Raw genomic sequence first — 16,626 nt, 5'->3', positions numbered from 1 at the left:
ATTCATTCCACACAGACTGATATATTTCAAATGTTTATTTAATTTAATTGTGATGATTAAAACTGACAACTAATGAAAATCCCAAATTCAGTATCTCTCCGAAAATTAGAATATTACTTAAGACCAATACAAAAAAAGGATTTTTAGAAATGTTGGCCAACTGAAAAGTATGAACATGAAAAGTATGAGCACTCAATACTTAGTTGGGGCTCCTTTTGCCTGAATTACTGCAGCAATGCGGCGTGGCATGGAGTCGATCAGTCTGTGGCACTGCTCAGGTGTTATGAGAGCCCAGGTTGCTCGGATAGTGGCCTTCAGTTCGTCTGCATTGTTGGGTCTGGCGTATCGCATCTTCCTCTTCACAATACACCATAGATTTTCTATAGGGTTAAGGTCAGGCGAGTTTGCTGGCCAATTAAGAACAGGGATACCATGGTCCTTAAACCAGGTACTGGTAGCTTTGGCACTGTGTGCAGGTGCCAAGTCCTGTTGGAAAATGAAATCTGCATCTCCATAAAGTTGGTTAGCAGCAGGAAGCATGAAGTGCTCCAAAACTTCCTGGTAGACTGCTGCGTTGACCTTGGACCTCACAAAACACAGTGGACCAACACCAGCAGATGACATGGCACCCCAAACCATCACTGACTGTGGAAACTTTATACTGGACTTCAAGCAACGTGGATTCTGTGCCTCTCCTCTCTTCCTCCAGACTCTGGGACTCTTGTGTCTTGCCCTCCTTCTGCAAGGTGTCAATGGTCGTCTTTTGGACAGCTGTCAAGTCAGCAGTCTTCCCCATGATTGTGTAGCCTACAGAACTAGATCCAGAGACCATTTAAAGGCCTTTGCAGGTGTTTTGAGTTAATTAGCTGATTAGAGTTTGGCACCAGGTGTCTTCAATATTGAACCTTTTCACAATATTCAAATTTTCTAAATTTTCTAATTTATACTGAGATACTGATTTTGGGGTTTTCATTAGTTTTCAGTTATAATCATCAAAATTAAAAGGAATGAACACTTGAAATATATCAGTCTGTGTGGAATGAATGTATACATTATACAAGTTTCACTTTTTGAATGGAATTACTGAAATCAACTTTTTGATGATATTTTAATTATATGACCAGCACCTGTAGTTATAGATATTATATTGCATTTCTGTCAATGAATCCTCAGAAATATTACACACTGAACCTGTAAATAACCCAGTATATGTTTAGCTCTACAGAAGAAATATTATTATTGAACAGTCATTTCAGTAGGCTTTATTAGGTATTTTACCTTGTTTAAGCCCTAGTGTCTTACTTCCTGTTCTGACTAGAGGTGCTTTTATTTTGAAAGCCACCCGCTGGCACCGTAACTAGTTTTTCTGCTACTTGCGACGGAGAGACTGTAATATGCACACACAGTGAAAGATTTAACGTTTTTTAGCACCCCTCTGAAGAGGCACAAGGTTAGTATTTATCATAATACTGTGATATTAACATGGTGGTGGTGTTTTGAAGTAGTTTGAACAATTGTGGCTGTTTATAGCTGTGCAAATACTGGGCTTGTGAGTTAGTGCTAAACTATGCTAATGCTCTGAAACTATATGGTAAGGTAGCTAATGCAGTTGTTGTTTGTGGTGTTTATTTTTGTAACCAGCTCTTACGTTGGTTTTGGGATTTCCAATGAATCTAAAATCATCAGTTCAAGTGTCAGACCATCTTTCGGAGGGATGTGCTACAGTAAGAGCTTGACCTGCACCTGCTGCATTACGCTGCCTGTGGAACTCATGAGAAGACGGCAAGACACGGCATACAGAGCAGTGAGTTGCAACATCTAGTGTGATGGTCAACGGTGAGTAATACAACTGTACTCAAAATGGAAGGCATAAAGGAACAGATACATAAGCTACAAATGGAAATTCAAGAAGGTAGAGGCTTACTTGATCAAGAGGAATATGAAGGCATGTCAAGGCAGGAACTAAAGGAGTTAACTGAATGTAAGAAAAAACAACTAGCCGAACTTCAACACAAAATGGATGACGCTGAGGGGTTAACACTACCACGTCGTTCAGAACGTACTACTGTGCCCACAGAGAAAATACTCACATACCAAAAGGAGGAACTTAGTAAAAAGAAAAAAAACTACTTAGCCTGTACAAACAATGGAAGATTCAAACCAGAACATCCAAAGAAAATTTAAAGACAAACATATCAGAAACAGAACTGGCTACAATGGCAGACACCATTGAAAATGGAAGGGATGATCTCATGAGACGTTATAATGAAATAAGAGAACGGGCCACACCATCCCCTGAGCTAAGACGCAAAATTGATGCATGTGAGGCAGTAACTAAAGACATTATAAAGCTAATCTATGAACGCCTATCAGCAGTAGATGGCGACTTTGAAGCAGAGTGTGAACGGCACCGGCTCCGTCAGCTACTAGCTCACGACTATGCTTACTCCATATATGGTACAGCCTCTCAGTCAGGCGCCATTCAGAATCAATTCTCATATCTGCAAAAAGGGCTGATGCAGCCGCAGAGCTCGCTGCTAAGGAGGCTCAATATAAACTAATGCAGGAAGAAAGAAATCAAAGGGAGAAAATAAGAGAAATGGAAGAGCAACATAAAAAGGAGTTAGAAGTGCAGAAGTCTGAATTAGAGCGTCTACAGGCAGAAAGGGACGTTGAGGCCGCTCGAGCCAGACTTGAGATATATGACAGAAATTGGACAGGATACTGATAGTCAGCCCATACAGCAGAACATCAGACAGATCACTCCTAACACCCCAGCCTACAGCCAAAACCCTCACCATGCCACACCAGCGCCCCCTGCTGATATGTCCTATCTGGCTCAAGCAATTCATGACAGCATAGCCATAAACAGACTCCCAATGCCAATGCCCACGGTATTTAGTGGAGACCCAATTTTCTACATTGAATGGAAGGCCTCGTTCTTGTCACTTGTGGACCGAAACGAATCGAACCGATGAAGAGGCATACAGGGATGCATGGAATAAGCTCAATCAACGCTATGGTTAGCCATTTCTCATCCAAAGAGTCTTTAGGGAGAAACTATCAAAATGGCCAAAAATACAGTCCAAAGATGCAGAAGGGTTAAGAGCATTCTCAGACTTCCTAAATGCCTGCCTGCAAGCCATGCCTCATGTGAAGGGTCTAGAAATATTAAGTGACTGTGAGGAAAACCAAAGCTAACACAGAAAGTTCCTGATTGGGTAGCATCCCGTTGGAATCGCAGAGTTACGACAGCCCTCATGGAAAATAAAGAGTTTCCCACCTTTGAGGATTTCACAAAGTTTGTGTCAGTGGAAGCAGAGATAGCATGCAACCCAGTCACCTCCCTTCATGCTCTTCACACATCTAACCCATCCCATGACAAGAAAGGCATAAGGGAAACAAAGCCAATGTCTTCAGCACTCAAACCGCCATAAACAATGATAAACCACCACCAGGCAATGGGAGATCAAGGCCCCCCTGTCTGTGGTGCAAAGATGACAAACATCAACTCCCCAAGTGCCCAGACTTCATGGACAGTGCTCTTGAAGACCGACGGAAACAAGTAAAGGACAACAAGCTGTGTTACGGATGTGTGAAACCAGGTCACGGCGCCAAGGAATGTCGTCACCGCCACATTTGTGATGTGTGCAAGGGAAGGCACCCGACCTCCATGATGAAAACTACAGAAAACATGAGTTTAGAGAAAGGCCTTTATCCATTGTGAACGCAGCTTTAAACGCAGCAGATGGAACCACAGTAGCCATGGCACTCAACGTCACCAGAGGGGGTCAGTCCTGCAGCACTTCCATGATCGTCCCTGTGTGGGTGTCCTTTGCTACAAATCCATCCCAGGAGCAGCTTGTCTATGCATTATTAGACACTCAAAGGGACAGCACATTCGGACTTCGTGTGAGAGGCTACAATTCATGCTTTCACATTGACCTACCTCCTTCATACACCAAGGACTGCATTCCAGTGAATTGTGATCATATACCCACTCATGAAACAGCAAAACAATGGCCTCACTTGACAACAATCACTGATAAGATTCCACCTCTCCTTTGCTGTGAAGTAGGACTCTTAATTGGCTACAACTGTCCCAGAGCACTAACACCTAGGAAGGTGCTAGCAGGTAAAGACGACGAACCCTATGCCATCCTTACAGACTTGGGATGGAGCATCGTGGGCTGCTCAACACCGCACCTGGATGAAACAGGATCCAGCCTGTGTCATAGAGTCGCAGTAAAGGAACTCCCTTCTGTAACGCCGTTGGATGTGTTAAGTGCCCTGGAGTCAGACTTTAAGGACACTAAAACAGACAACAAGACTGTCTCACAAGAGGATCTTGTTTTCTTGGACAAACTCAAAGGGAGCATTAAGAAAAATGAGCAGGGACATTATGAAATGCCCTTGCTCTTTAAGCAACGGCCATACTTACCTGATAACAAGAAACTTGCTGAAATCAGGCTCAGTCACTTACGACAGAAATTTCACAGAGATGAGAAATATAAGAAGGACTACACAGCATACATGAATGAGGTCATTGAAAGAGGTGATGCTGAAGAGGTAGATGAAAACGGAACTAATGGTGAACGGTGGTACATTCCCCATCATGGCATATACCACCCTAAAAAGCCTGGTAAACTGCGTGTCGTGTTCGACTGTTCAGCAAAGTATGGCGGCACAAGCCTCAATGAACACCTTCTTCCAGGGCCAGACATGATCAACAACCTAACGGGCGTCCTCATACAGTTCAGACAACATCCTGTAGCTCTCATGTGCGACATAGAGAAAATGTTTCACCAGTTCCATGTCCAGAAGAATGACCGCAACTACCTGCGCTTCCTGTGGTGGAAAAAGGGAGACACAGACACACCACCTCAAGAGTTCCGAGTGAAGGTACCATCTTTCGGAGGGATGTGCTACAGAACCTTTAAGAGGAATGGTCCAAAATTCCTCCTTACTGTTGTTCAGGTCTAACTACAGGAAATGTTTGGCTGAGGTTATTGCTGCCAAAGGAGGGTCAACCAGTTATTAAATCCAAGGGTTCACATACTTTCCCCACCTTGCACTGTGAATGTTTACACGGTGTGTTAATTAAAAACAAATATACTAATACCACACAAGCAATTACATGTTTAAGCAGATGGTGTTGGTCTATTGTTGTGACTTAGATGAAAATCACATCACAATTATGGCCAGTTCACCGCTTGAGCACTGCCGAAGGTGGCCTTGAGCAAGCCCCTGAACCCCTAACTGCTCTAGGTGCCGCACTGAGTGGCAGCCCCCTCACTCTGACATCTCTCCATGTGTTATTGCTATGCCATGGGTCCTGTTTGTGCATGTGTGTATAATAATAGAGTGAAAAAACATTGAATTTCCCTTTGCAGGATTAATAAAGTATGTCTTCTTCTTCATCTTCTAAATCCAAAGGGTTCACGTATTTGTTCGTGCGACTGTAAATATGACATAAGGAGACTTCACCTACCTGTTTCATCTGGGTTTAGATGTTTTCTCTTTAGAAACTCCTTGGGGCTCACAGTAAACACTTTGAAACAGTCATCACTGAAGTGTTTCTGGAAACAAAATGTTTTGAATGATTTTAAGGCAGGATTGCATTTGTAGACAATCTTTGTGTTAGACTTTGTGTCTCTCTTTAAACTCACCTTAACCTGGTTAAGTTTGCTGAATTCTTTTCTCACTTCGTCCTTGGTGTGCATGTTGCTTTTAAATATGAGAGCACGAACACCAGGTGCTGAACTATAAGAAAAGATTTGTAAGTGGCACCTCATCCAATTTTTGCATTTTTTTCCCCTCTTATCTTATATACAACATATCTGTTTTAGAAACCTGGAAATGCTAGCTGTAGTAATCTCGCAAGAGGATACTATGGCATGTAAACATCTAGGTTTCTGAGCATTTTCTGCCATGCTTGCAGGTGTGTTATCAACTCACATTTGTAGCAGTAGGTCAAGTGAAACAAGAAAGATGTTGAAACTGCCAGTACGCTGGCTTTGTTCAGATGGTAGGCAAATCAGATATTTAAAAGGGAAAAGTTGGTACCTTTTCTGTGGCCAGTCAGTGTTGATGGTAAATGTAGTCAATTGAAGCAATACATTCCTCAATGTGTGCTATATTGACAGAAAAAACAGTTCTTCTGCTCGCAGAGCCATGGTGGCAGTGCCTATACATAACAGGATGCATTGCAAGCTAGCTACTGGGTGCTAATCAAAGTTACACAATGATGGTTTCATCAATTTCTTTTTCACATATAGCTATTTCATTAGAGTCAGGGCATTTCTATTGTTACGTGCCAGGCAGGTCTTGCGCACTGTTTTTTTTTTCCTACTTCATGGAGGATAGCTGCAATGACGGTAAACTTTACACATTCAAAGATAGATACACAGGAGACTGTGCACCCTATGGACAATATATAAGAGCCAAAAATAAGATGAAGATGTAGATGTTCCTTTCTCTTTAAGGCCCCCCTCTCAAAGCCCACTGTCTTCTGATTGGCCAAGACCTGGAGTATGTTACCAGATACAGACAGACTGAGGCTAGCTGTGCGGAGCAAATGACCATATGGAACACAGGCTCTGTGTAGCTCTGTGTGTTGTCAAACGGAGCCATAAGTAGAAAAAGCTGTTGAAAACAACAAAATCTGAGGTTTTTTAAAAAATACTTTAACCTCATTATTTGAAGCTTTGGCCATGTTTAACATGAACATCCAAAATTGTAATATTGTAGATAAGTCATAAAATACAGAAAAGCATAATAAGCCAGATTATACAGACTGACACACAATCAAATTTCATATGAAGCTGTATACAATATGGATATGCCAAAAATATATTTGGGCTGGCAATCTGTATAAGACCAACTTATGTTGAGGTGCATTTTGAGTTTCCAACAATTACAACTCTTATTTTCTGTGATGGAATCATTGGAGCACATACTTCTTTGTCACAAAAATCAGTAATAAGCCAAGCCACCCCCCCGGCCTTGTGGAGGGCGCGCGAGTCGGCCCAGGTGCCCCGCGGTCGTGCCACATAAGGACCCCAAGTTTGGTGTTGAGCCGCCATCCCAAACCTAGGTAAAATGGTGGCATGGTTGGAAATCCTATTCATTTCAATGAGATTTTCCACAGCCTTTTAGCTTCGATTATAGCGCCACCTAGAATCCAGATTGAATAAAATTTTTCCAGGTGTGATCAGAGGCCCATGGGGAAGAACTGACCCAAATTTGGTGTGAATCGGACTTGCGGTAATGAAGATATAAAATGCATGTAAGTCAAGGGGATTCTTTTTCAATAGCGCCAACTAGGGGCTAACTGTACCAAATTTTGCACAGCCCCTCAGGAGGGCATGCTACATAAGGTCATCAAGTTTTGCGTTGAATGGCCTTTCCAAGCCAGAGATATGTTATACTTCATGTTTTTAGTGTTTTCACAAATATTTGTTAGCTTGTAATTGGGAGATTTTTTGTCAGATCAAAATTCCCTCTACAAAACTTGTTCGGATTGGTCCAGAGATGGTCTGTGCCAAGTTTCGTGTCGATCGGACTTGCGGATTCGGAGGAGTTAATTAAAATAGGTTTTTCAGTTTTTGCGATGTAGCGAAAAAAAGTTTGGGCGATGCCTTGCATTTGCGGGTTCCCAGCCCACTCGGGCTTGGACCCCTAAATATTGATTTAGTTTAATTTATTATGGGTCTTCTGAAAATGTGCTACGGGCTTAATACCAGGTTTATATTAGCTTTATAAAATCTTAATAAGGGCCTGTCTCACCTGCCTGAAGAGATATGGGCAGATGAGTGGTGTGTTGTGATTAGAAGATATTTTCATCGAGATCTTGAAGGACAATGAATGATAATCTTCATCCATAAAAACATTTGGTTTAGTTCCTGAATAAACTGAAACCAGCCACCAGCTCAATGCACCGTTGGCAACTCACGGAGAAAACTGAAGCAGGCTGGCCCAACTTTACACTGAGTGAGCAACTCTGCAGAAGGACAAGTGCAGCGACAGGCTGGTCAAAACTCACCAGGATTCAGGTACGGTAGTCGACATACTTTTCACCTTTTCACCAGTTTGCTTGAGTTGTGTATTTGTAATCTTCATTGAAAAAAATTTCAAGGCACAGCCAGGGGAGGAGAGTGTCCAGTTTAGGGATTGCAGGACATCATTATCTTCAATATTGTTATGATGATGGGGGGTGTTGTGGGAGATAAGTTGTCTCAGTTTTGTTTGAGGGGGGGGGCTACAATGTCAGACCTTGAAAACCCCGGCCCCTGAACTAAAAAAAGCCTTTTGCAGGTACTACCTGTACTTTGACAATTGTGTGTGTGTTTGCTGGTGTTTATTTATGTTGATATCTTGGCTGCCACATGTGTCATGTTGGATATACTCTATCTTAAATCACTTACGGATCATCCAAATCTTCAATAAGATCCGATTTGGTGCAGATAAAGTGAATCCGCTGACACTGGCCACCATTTCCCATGAAGCTACTGGCACTTTCCAGGATCTCCCAGGATTCTCTCTCTGCTGCAGCTCGATTAATTTCAGTCACAATCCACACAGTAGAACAACTCCCAACAATCTAGAGGGGCATAATCTCAAGTTAATTATGATTATGAAATAATAATCAGTGCTTTGTAATAACATAACACAATGTTACAGTTTCTAGTAATACACAATAAACAGCAGTGCGTGCAAAAAAATTACCTCTTTCCACATTTCATCTCTACTCTTGTTACGGTCCCCATTTCCAGGAAGATCCACAAGTGTGACATGCTGGAGAAGATCATTCCCAGGCACCCTGACAGTCACACACTTCACTAGTGGCCAATACCACCTCTTTACTTTATTCCCTTCTCCGTCTTTAGTGTCACTTCTTGTGTATTTGACACATTTTGCAGACAGCTCTTTAGCCTGCAATAAATAAAATTAAAACAATACAAGGGAATTTAATATTTCCATCCATTTATTATCTATAACCGCTTAAACCTTTTGCAGGGTTGCTGACATTTGGTGAGAAGCAGGATGCACCCTGGACAGCGGCAGTTCATCATAGAGAAACAACCAGTCACGCTCACACTCCAGGTAATTTAAGAGTCACCAAATAACCTGCCATGTTTATGGACTGTTGGAGGAAGCTGGAGTAGAAAACTAACACAGACACGGGGAGAATATACAAACTCCAGACAGGCATTCACGCTGCTTTAGAACAGGATAAGATAAAAAAAACGAACAATACAGAAACTATATCAGGGAAAGTAACGTCAAAGGAAAAAAAATAATCGAACTACTGTAATACATAGAAAATAGTAAACCTGAAATGGAAGGCCATGTTCAATTTTGGAAAATAGTAAACAATTAGATTTTAAATTTGGACTTAAACTTATTCAGACTTTGACAGTGCCTTGGATTATGGCTAGTATGTGGCCAAAATGCTGCTCCTTGTGTTTTCTATGAACACCTAGACACTGTCCCAGACCCCAGTCTGTTGACCTGAGTGTTCTTGAAAGCTTATTTGGATAATGCACGGAAAAAAACATAATTAGGTCCTAGCCCTGTAAGTGAATGAAGTATTTTAAAATCAATTATACTAACTGGTAAACCAGTGAAGAGAACAGGTGTAAAGTCTTTATATACTTTAGTTTTTTTTAAAACTCTTGTAGCTGCGATCTGAAAAGGTTTAAGTTGCTTATGTACTGTTTGGGTAGAACTGAAATACTACTTTTGCAATAGCCGAACTTGATTGAAATGCGTGAATCATAGTATAAAATACTAGATGTGACATTACGTCTTAAATCATGGAATAACCAGCCACCCTCTTACCTGGGTATTGTTTATAATTGCAACTATGGTGGATCGGCTGTGCAGTACCTGATTACTTGGTCCAAAGAGACCAGTGAGGCTGGCATCACCTTCCACACGTTAGTATAGAGTAGATTTTTTTTTTTTTTTTTAACAAATGGGTGGTGCTCACAACAGGATTTTCAAATCCGATTTTAAAAACATGGGAGACAATAGACATAACAGAATTATAATCTTTTTAATATTTTAATCTTAAGAATCCACATTCTTGATGATTCAGTGAAGATGCAGGACCAAACACTTGGCGTTTATACTAAACAATTTCAAAGGCAGACTGACGTCGTCACCTAGTTGTACTTGACTGTGCTATGGTTTGCTCAGAAAAATAAAAAGAGAGAATAGATGAACTGTTGAACTCATAGTGCGAGCAAATACACTACACATGGGTGACACTTCCTGGTCAGCTCGTTTGAACTGGCTGTTGCGGGATTCTGATTGAAGACACCTTAATTTTGAATCATAAATATATTTATAACCCCTTAAAGTAAAGTAATTTAGTTACTGGTAGACAATGTTCTCAGTGATCTTCCTATGAAGGGTAAATTTGATATGGGGTTGTAGTTATTGAGAACAGACGGATCAGGTCCACTCTTTGTTGAAGAAGACTGTTTTCTCTTACTCACCGATTCACATGTCAAAATCTTCCTTTCGGAACGGAGAAATTCTGAAATTTCTCTAAAATATTTATGATCCATGAGTTTTTCAGAGGATTTGTCTTTCCATTCTTCTCCATACAGCGCTGACAGCTTTTCAACTAAGTCACTATAATCATCATCATTTTTTTCCTGATCTGAATTATCCACAAGGAAATTATCCAAGGGCCACAACTCTTCTTTCCACTCCTGCAAAATAAAATAATAATTATGTCTAACTAAGTTTAATTAAATGGCATGTAATCTAACAAGCAAGTGTATTTTTGCAGCTACATCATAACTTTTTAAATAACTTCAAGTAAACATAAACGGCTCATTTTACCTCTTTTGTAATGAACTCAATTTCTGCCTCATACTTTGAGCTCTGCATGTTAGCCTCCACTTTAATCATGACTGTGGTACATGCCCTGACACTTCCAGAGGGCAAGAGATTCTTCTCTCCGATGACTGCGTTTATCAAAGTGCTCTTTCCAGCCCCAGTTTTACCAAAGACACCGACCAGCTCCCTCTGGTCCGTCTCCAAATCTTTGATTTTATCCCTGTTGTAGAAGAATTTAAAGAAGGGTTAACTGATTAATTTAGGAAATATACACTGAACACTGAAAGAATGTGTCAAAATCCATCTACGAACAAACTACCCAAGCATAATTCAAAGTAGCTATAATCAATATTTATATATCAACAATGGATGTAATGAATACTTGCATGTGAAAGGGATCATTTATAGAGATGAAACCACACAGAATCATCATCAGATGCAGTTCACTTCAGCTCCACAGAGCTTCATACAGTCTTTCGCATGTTGTTTTGGTTTTTCAGCCTGCTAGTTTACTTTTTTGGTTCACTCACTACCAGGGCTTGACATCAACTCTTTTGCTCACCAGCCACTGTGGCTAGTGGTTTTCCACACACAGCCACACAGCATTTTCACTAGCCACATTTTTGTTGTTGGGAAATTATATTTTATAGGGTTATGGTTGAATATGGCATGCTAAAATTGCCTTGAACTAGATTTACAACCCTTTTAAATGTAAATGACCACTGTATACACCCAAATCAAGACTACATACAAATGTTAATTTAATGATTAATTTAAAAGATCAAGTCTAAACTGGAATAACCTAGCTTCAAAAACTGAATATTTATCAACAACAGCAGTAAATAGGCTACTGTAACACATAGTAGAAAAAATATCTGCATTTGAAACAGAGCAAAGGCGAACAGATTATTTTTGTCTAATTAAATTAACCCCCTCATAGTAATGGCTGTTTAATTTGACATTCGCGCAACGCCTGGTTGCCTAGCAATGCCTATTCAGGCCATATCACGAGCTAGAACTATATTCGATAGGTAGATATGGTATCACGAATGGACCAATGAGCAAACACTGCAGATAGTCATCAGGGGAGTTGTAGTGTCGTAGTGTCACATTGCAATGCATTTGTTGAGAAGACTACAATTATTCAACCAAAATAAAAAAGTGGCTTGTGGGAGTGACTGTGTTACCCGCCATGGCTGAAATCCAACCACATTTGGCGGGTTGGCGGTGGTTAATGTCAAGTTATGCTCACTACTCTCTTCACACAGAAAATTGAGAAGAGTACATTTTTTGGTGTTAGTGAAATTTGAGTAAATGTATGAGTCAATTCTACTTTGATGAAGTCGAATCCATTATATTTGACTCTCCGTTGACTTGATGGTGTCAAAACAGAGTGTAAAAACAAAATGTCACTAAATCAAACCTGTAAGTGAAATTGTATAAATATTAACTCTGAACTTCTTACTCTTATCTCTGATCTGGTGGAACTACTTTGTGTTCATAAAGAAATGTCTGTTGATGAAATAAAACAAAGTCAAATTGTAGTGCGTCTGTTAGCCTACTTTCTTTTTGCCACACTTGGGCTGTGTCCGAAATCACCCACTACTCACTATATAGTGGACTATTTAGTGAGCTCGCCATTTTGTAGTGCTGTTCGAATGTATAGTGGGAGTTATTATACCCTATATAGTCAACTCAATGTATCCCAGAATGCATTTTGAAAAGTAGTGTACAACCGAGGGTCACTAACCAAGCCATATATACCGTCATGTATTGCGCTGATAGAATAAAAATGATTGTCCGACGGCAATGACGTAATTAACGGCAATGAAATAACGATCGGAGTACTGTCTGAAAGTGTTGTTTTAATAATGCGAGTGAGCTCACTATATAGTCCTCTACATACAACTCCCTACATAGGGGGTAGGGAGTAGTGAATGAGTGGGGATTTCGGACACAGCCTTGGTAACCGTTTTATAAAAGCAATAGCTCACTTCAGGCCATGATATACGCTTATTATAGCACAGTTAAGGGGGTTGGCGAACAAGGCCCCTTAACTGTGCTATAATAAGCGTATACCACGGCCTGTTGTGAGCTATTGCTTAAGTATCTTGCTATAACTTGTACAGTATGCACATTTCCTTTTTTGCTCAGCGTTGGACCAAACACCACCAATAATTGACAACACACTCAAAACCAGATATCCAAACAAATATCCATTATTCACAGATACACAGTGGATATTTTGAGCATGTGTAGTCCAATAGTTAAAATAAAGATCATTCAGAGTTCAAAGAGCAGCTTTTTGCTTCTGTGAGGCGATCTCAAAATGAGAGACTGACTGGACATTCAATAAGCGATGAACTTGTTAAAAACTACTTTTAAATGGTTCACCTCTAATGATTGTATCTTTGTAATTACAGTGATAAGTGACAGTTCATGATTTTGGTTTGATATTGACAGCTGTTTGGGGGCTTATTTATTTTATTACTTTACTGTACTGAATGGCTTAATAGGTAATGTCTACTTTATCTACTTCATTACTTATCACTGTAAAGTTTAAACAAATCAAGTGCAAAATATAAATACATGTGTATATAGGCTACTACATGATAAAAATGTTGTATTATTTGGATAATTTGGAAAGACATTTTGTTCCTGAAATCCACCCTGGATCCACCCTTCTGTTGGGATCAGGATAATCCTGATTTTGTGGATCAAAAGGATCCCAATCCTACTAAAAATTTTGAACACAAACTGAAGGTTTGGTCCAGATCAAAACCAGGATTGAATTAGGTGATCTGATCCGATTTCAGAATCCTTTTTTTCTTTTGAACAACCCATTTTCAAAATTTGATCCTATAGCTGAAATCTGATCAGATTACTTTTGAACAACTGGGCCCAGGTGAACAAGTCAGACTAGCTGACAATGGAGGTCTTCAGATCATAGTGAGTCCAAGTTCTCTATTTTATTTTGGATCCCATGACACTTTCTTCTTTCTACTTTTTTTCTCTGCTGAAAATTATTTGTGCAGCTTAAACTTTAAAAGTTGGAAACACAAAATGTTGCAGGTGAGTTGAACATTTCACCCAGTCAGGTACATACTGTATAATGACACTCTCTGATCTAATGGCGATGCTGTGAAAATCAAGTTTGCGTTTCCGCAATTATCTCAAAGTCCAAATTCTTCTAAATTAATCTCTTAAGTCATCTGCAACTAAAAAAAAAATAGGAAATAAAAAAATAAATAAAAATAAAAAAAAGAGAAAGTGATTGGAGGAGAAGGCTTCTGTTTTATAATAAAAGTTCACTTTCAGTCACACAAAAAAAAAAAAAAAAAAAAAAAATATAGGAAATGATTTGCGCTGTGCTGGCCACTGTGTTTAGCACAGAAGTCCAACCACATTAGACCAAAAAGAGTTAAATGTACGACCCATACTCTGACAATGTTAATTTAAGTATGCCAATTTTACTGTGCATCATTTTTGGTTGCAGCAGCAATTTAGCAAAAAGGCTCAGATCACTGCAATACCTACCCAACACAAAATGGCGGACTAAGTTAGCAACTTCCTGGTGAACACGAGGCATTTAGCAGCAAAGGAACCTGATGTTTCCTTCATGAGTTGGTTGAGACACTCAACAGATTAGTTTCTGACATAATGACAATACACTACCACATCATATAAGCCCCGTCCCTGCAAACGTACAGCACTCTCACATCGATGTCTCTGATGGTATATTTTGAATTCCACAAACTCTGCATTGGTTTCCTGAATGCAGTGACTGACAGCTCTCCAGTTGGACAGTTCCTCTGTGTCACGCTCTGCCGGTCAGCCATTCTTTGTGTTGCACTTTTGAGTTTAGTATCTGCCTTTTAGTATGTTGGGTTTTGGGGGTCTGTCTTGTCTGTCGTCTAGTGTTTGGTAACCCTTGTCATGTCTGTTACCCCAGTTATCCCTCTGCATGTCTGTCTCTATTTTCCCCTGCTCTCTCTCCCTGCCTGTGTCTCATTAGCCTCATGTCTTTCACCTGTGTTGCTCCCGCCCTGCTCGTTAGTCCCTGTGTGTATATATACCTGGTGTTTCTGTCTTGTCTTTGTCGGGTCATTGTATGTTGTCACCCTGTGTAGTAGTGTGTTTCGTGTTGTCAGCCTCACTCGTCGTCTCTCTGTTTCCCTGCCGTTATTGGATTTTGTATTTCTGTTGGACAGCCCTTGTTTTTGGACTCAGTCTATCAGCCAGTGGGTGCTCGCTTCTTGTTATATTAAAACCTGCGTTTGGGTCCTCCAACCTGCCTTCACCACAAAACCGTGACACTCTGTTGATATCATTACAGCTTTTCTGCCTTGTGCAGATAATCTAGCAGACGTGATAGCCACGTAGCGTCTTGTGCCAATAATTCTAACAACAACCAAAGGACCATTCAACAAAGAATATGAAAGAATTAAATATGCAAAATGTAGAACTCACCTTAGGAAGGTATTGAACTTTGTGTTGCCATGGTTAGGTATTCTATTATTGACACATCTCATGATGTTTTTCACTTCAGACAGTATGATTTTTTCTGTCAGAGTAAAAATAAAGAACTATTCAGCAGGAAGCATGAACCAGTGTATCCAGTAAACAGCAATGCACAGTGAGGCACTTCCTCTGCCAAGTCAATTTAGGATACCTCAGAGTAAGTCATCAGGCTTATACTATCACCATTGACCACAAGATAAAAAGGATGTCTGAGTTTAAAAATCACCCAATTGGTTAAGTTTTTGCCAGACGCTATGTATTGTTGCTCTGGATACCTACAGCTTAATATGCATTAATGGAATATGTTATATTCATGTTTTGCAGAGATTTTACCACCAGGCAACTAATGAGAAAGTATTTTCTGTGGCCAATATAAAGAAACAGACATTTGTGATACAAGGAAAACTGTCATTACATAAAGTTACAACCCTATAGTAGGTGGTAATTATTGTAATATAAATACCTGAGAATGATCCAATGTCATCTTGTCGTTTTTTCATTGGTGATTGCCATTTGCTGGACTCGCCCTGAAGATCTAACTTTCTCTTACCTTATTGGATTTTGTTTTGAAATAAAGAGAAGCCAAAAGAAATGTTTGTCACAATATTAATGTGTTGTCTCAATGTAGTTTAGTTAATATTCTTCCAAGAACACTTTCTCTTATGTAACACCTCTAACCCCTGACATGCACTTCCTGTGCTCTTCTTCTATCCCCTTACAGTTCTCTTGTATTGTTTGCACTATTTCGTTAACTCTTACTTCTTTCTCTAGGTATTTATTTACGATTTGTAGGAATCGGGTCCAGTGGGCATGTAGTTGGACGGCTACGGGTCAAGAGTTCTGATACCTCGCTCTCTGTGAGAGGAGTAAACGAGGAGAGTGAACAACCACTGACCTGGAAGGGCAGGGGAAAAGATGTAGTAGGACTGCTACAATGGTTGAGTTTGAGTGTTGAATTGGCTAGTTATAGCCTCCACTTTGCCTGTGAAGAAGGCAGCAAAAAGGTATCAGCAGACAAGTTTGTGGGTGGTGGAGGAGGATTTAGTTGTGCTTTCAAAGTAGAAAATAATTTCCTTGAGTCAGTGGCACTGCTTATTCTGTCATTATAGAATGCAGTTTTGGCAGCACTGATGCTTGTTGAGAAGGAGGATATGAGCAATTGGTAGCCCTTAAGGTCGGCGGGGTCTTTGGTTTTTCGCCATTTTCTTTCAGCCGCTCTGAGATCAGTACGGAGCCCACGGATGGTATCAG

The 16,626-nt window shown here is 40.2% G+C and overlaps 1 protein-coding gene across 6 annotated transcripts in view; it reads right to left on the bottom strand.

Annotated features, from left to right (window-relative positions):
* The window catches only part of LOC123956818 (nuclear GTPase SLIP-GC-like), a 31,521-nt gene that overhangs the window by 9,898 nt on the left and 4,997 nt on the right, over positions 1-16,626 (bottom strand). For 4 of the 6 annotated variants that reach the window (XR_006821642.1, XR_006821641.1, XR_006821648.1 and 1 more), the window contains 8 exons: positions 15,839-15,925; positions 15,325-15,418; positions 10,858-11,074; positions 10,506-10,724; positions 8,728-8,934; positions 8,427-8,602; positions 5,670-5,763; positions 5,492-5,579 (listed from right to left, as the gene is read on the bottom strand). Coding sequence is in view for 1 of the 6 variants with exons in the window: in XM_046029279.1 (XP_045885235.1) it covers positions 5,492-5,579; positions 5,670-5,763; positions 8,427-8,602; positions 8,728-8,934; positions 10,506-10,724; positions 10,858-11,074; positions 15,325-15,418; positions 15,839-15,925 (1,182 nt within the window). In the remaining 5 variants the exon portion in view is untranslated. The remainder of the gene's footprint in view (positions 1-5,491; positions 5,580-5,669; positions 5,764-8,426; positions 8,603-8,727; positions 8,935-10,505; positions 10,725-10,857; positions 11,075-15,324; positions 15,419-15,838; positions 15,926-16,626) is intronic. The other 2 variants (XR_006821649.1, XR_006821651.1) reach the window with 1 other exon arrangement.

Source organism: Micropterus dolomieu, linkage group LG02 (genome assembly GCF_021292245.1).
Source record: "Micropterus dolomieu isolate WLL.071019.BEF.003 ecotype Adirondacks linkage group LG02, ASM2129224v1, whole genome shotgun sequence".
NCBI lineage: Eukaryota > Metazoa > Chordata > Actinopteri > Centrarchiformes > Centrarchidae > Micropterus > Micropterus dolomieu.
Note: the sequence above shows the minus strand (reverse complement) of the source record. Positions and strands in the feature narration are given on the sequence as shown.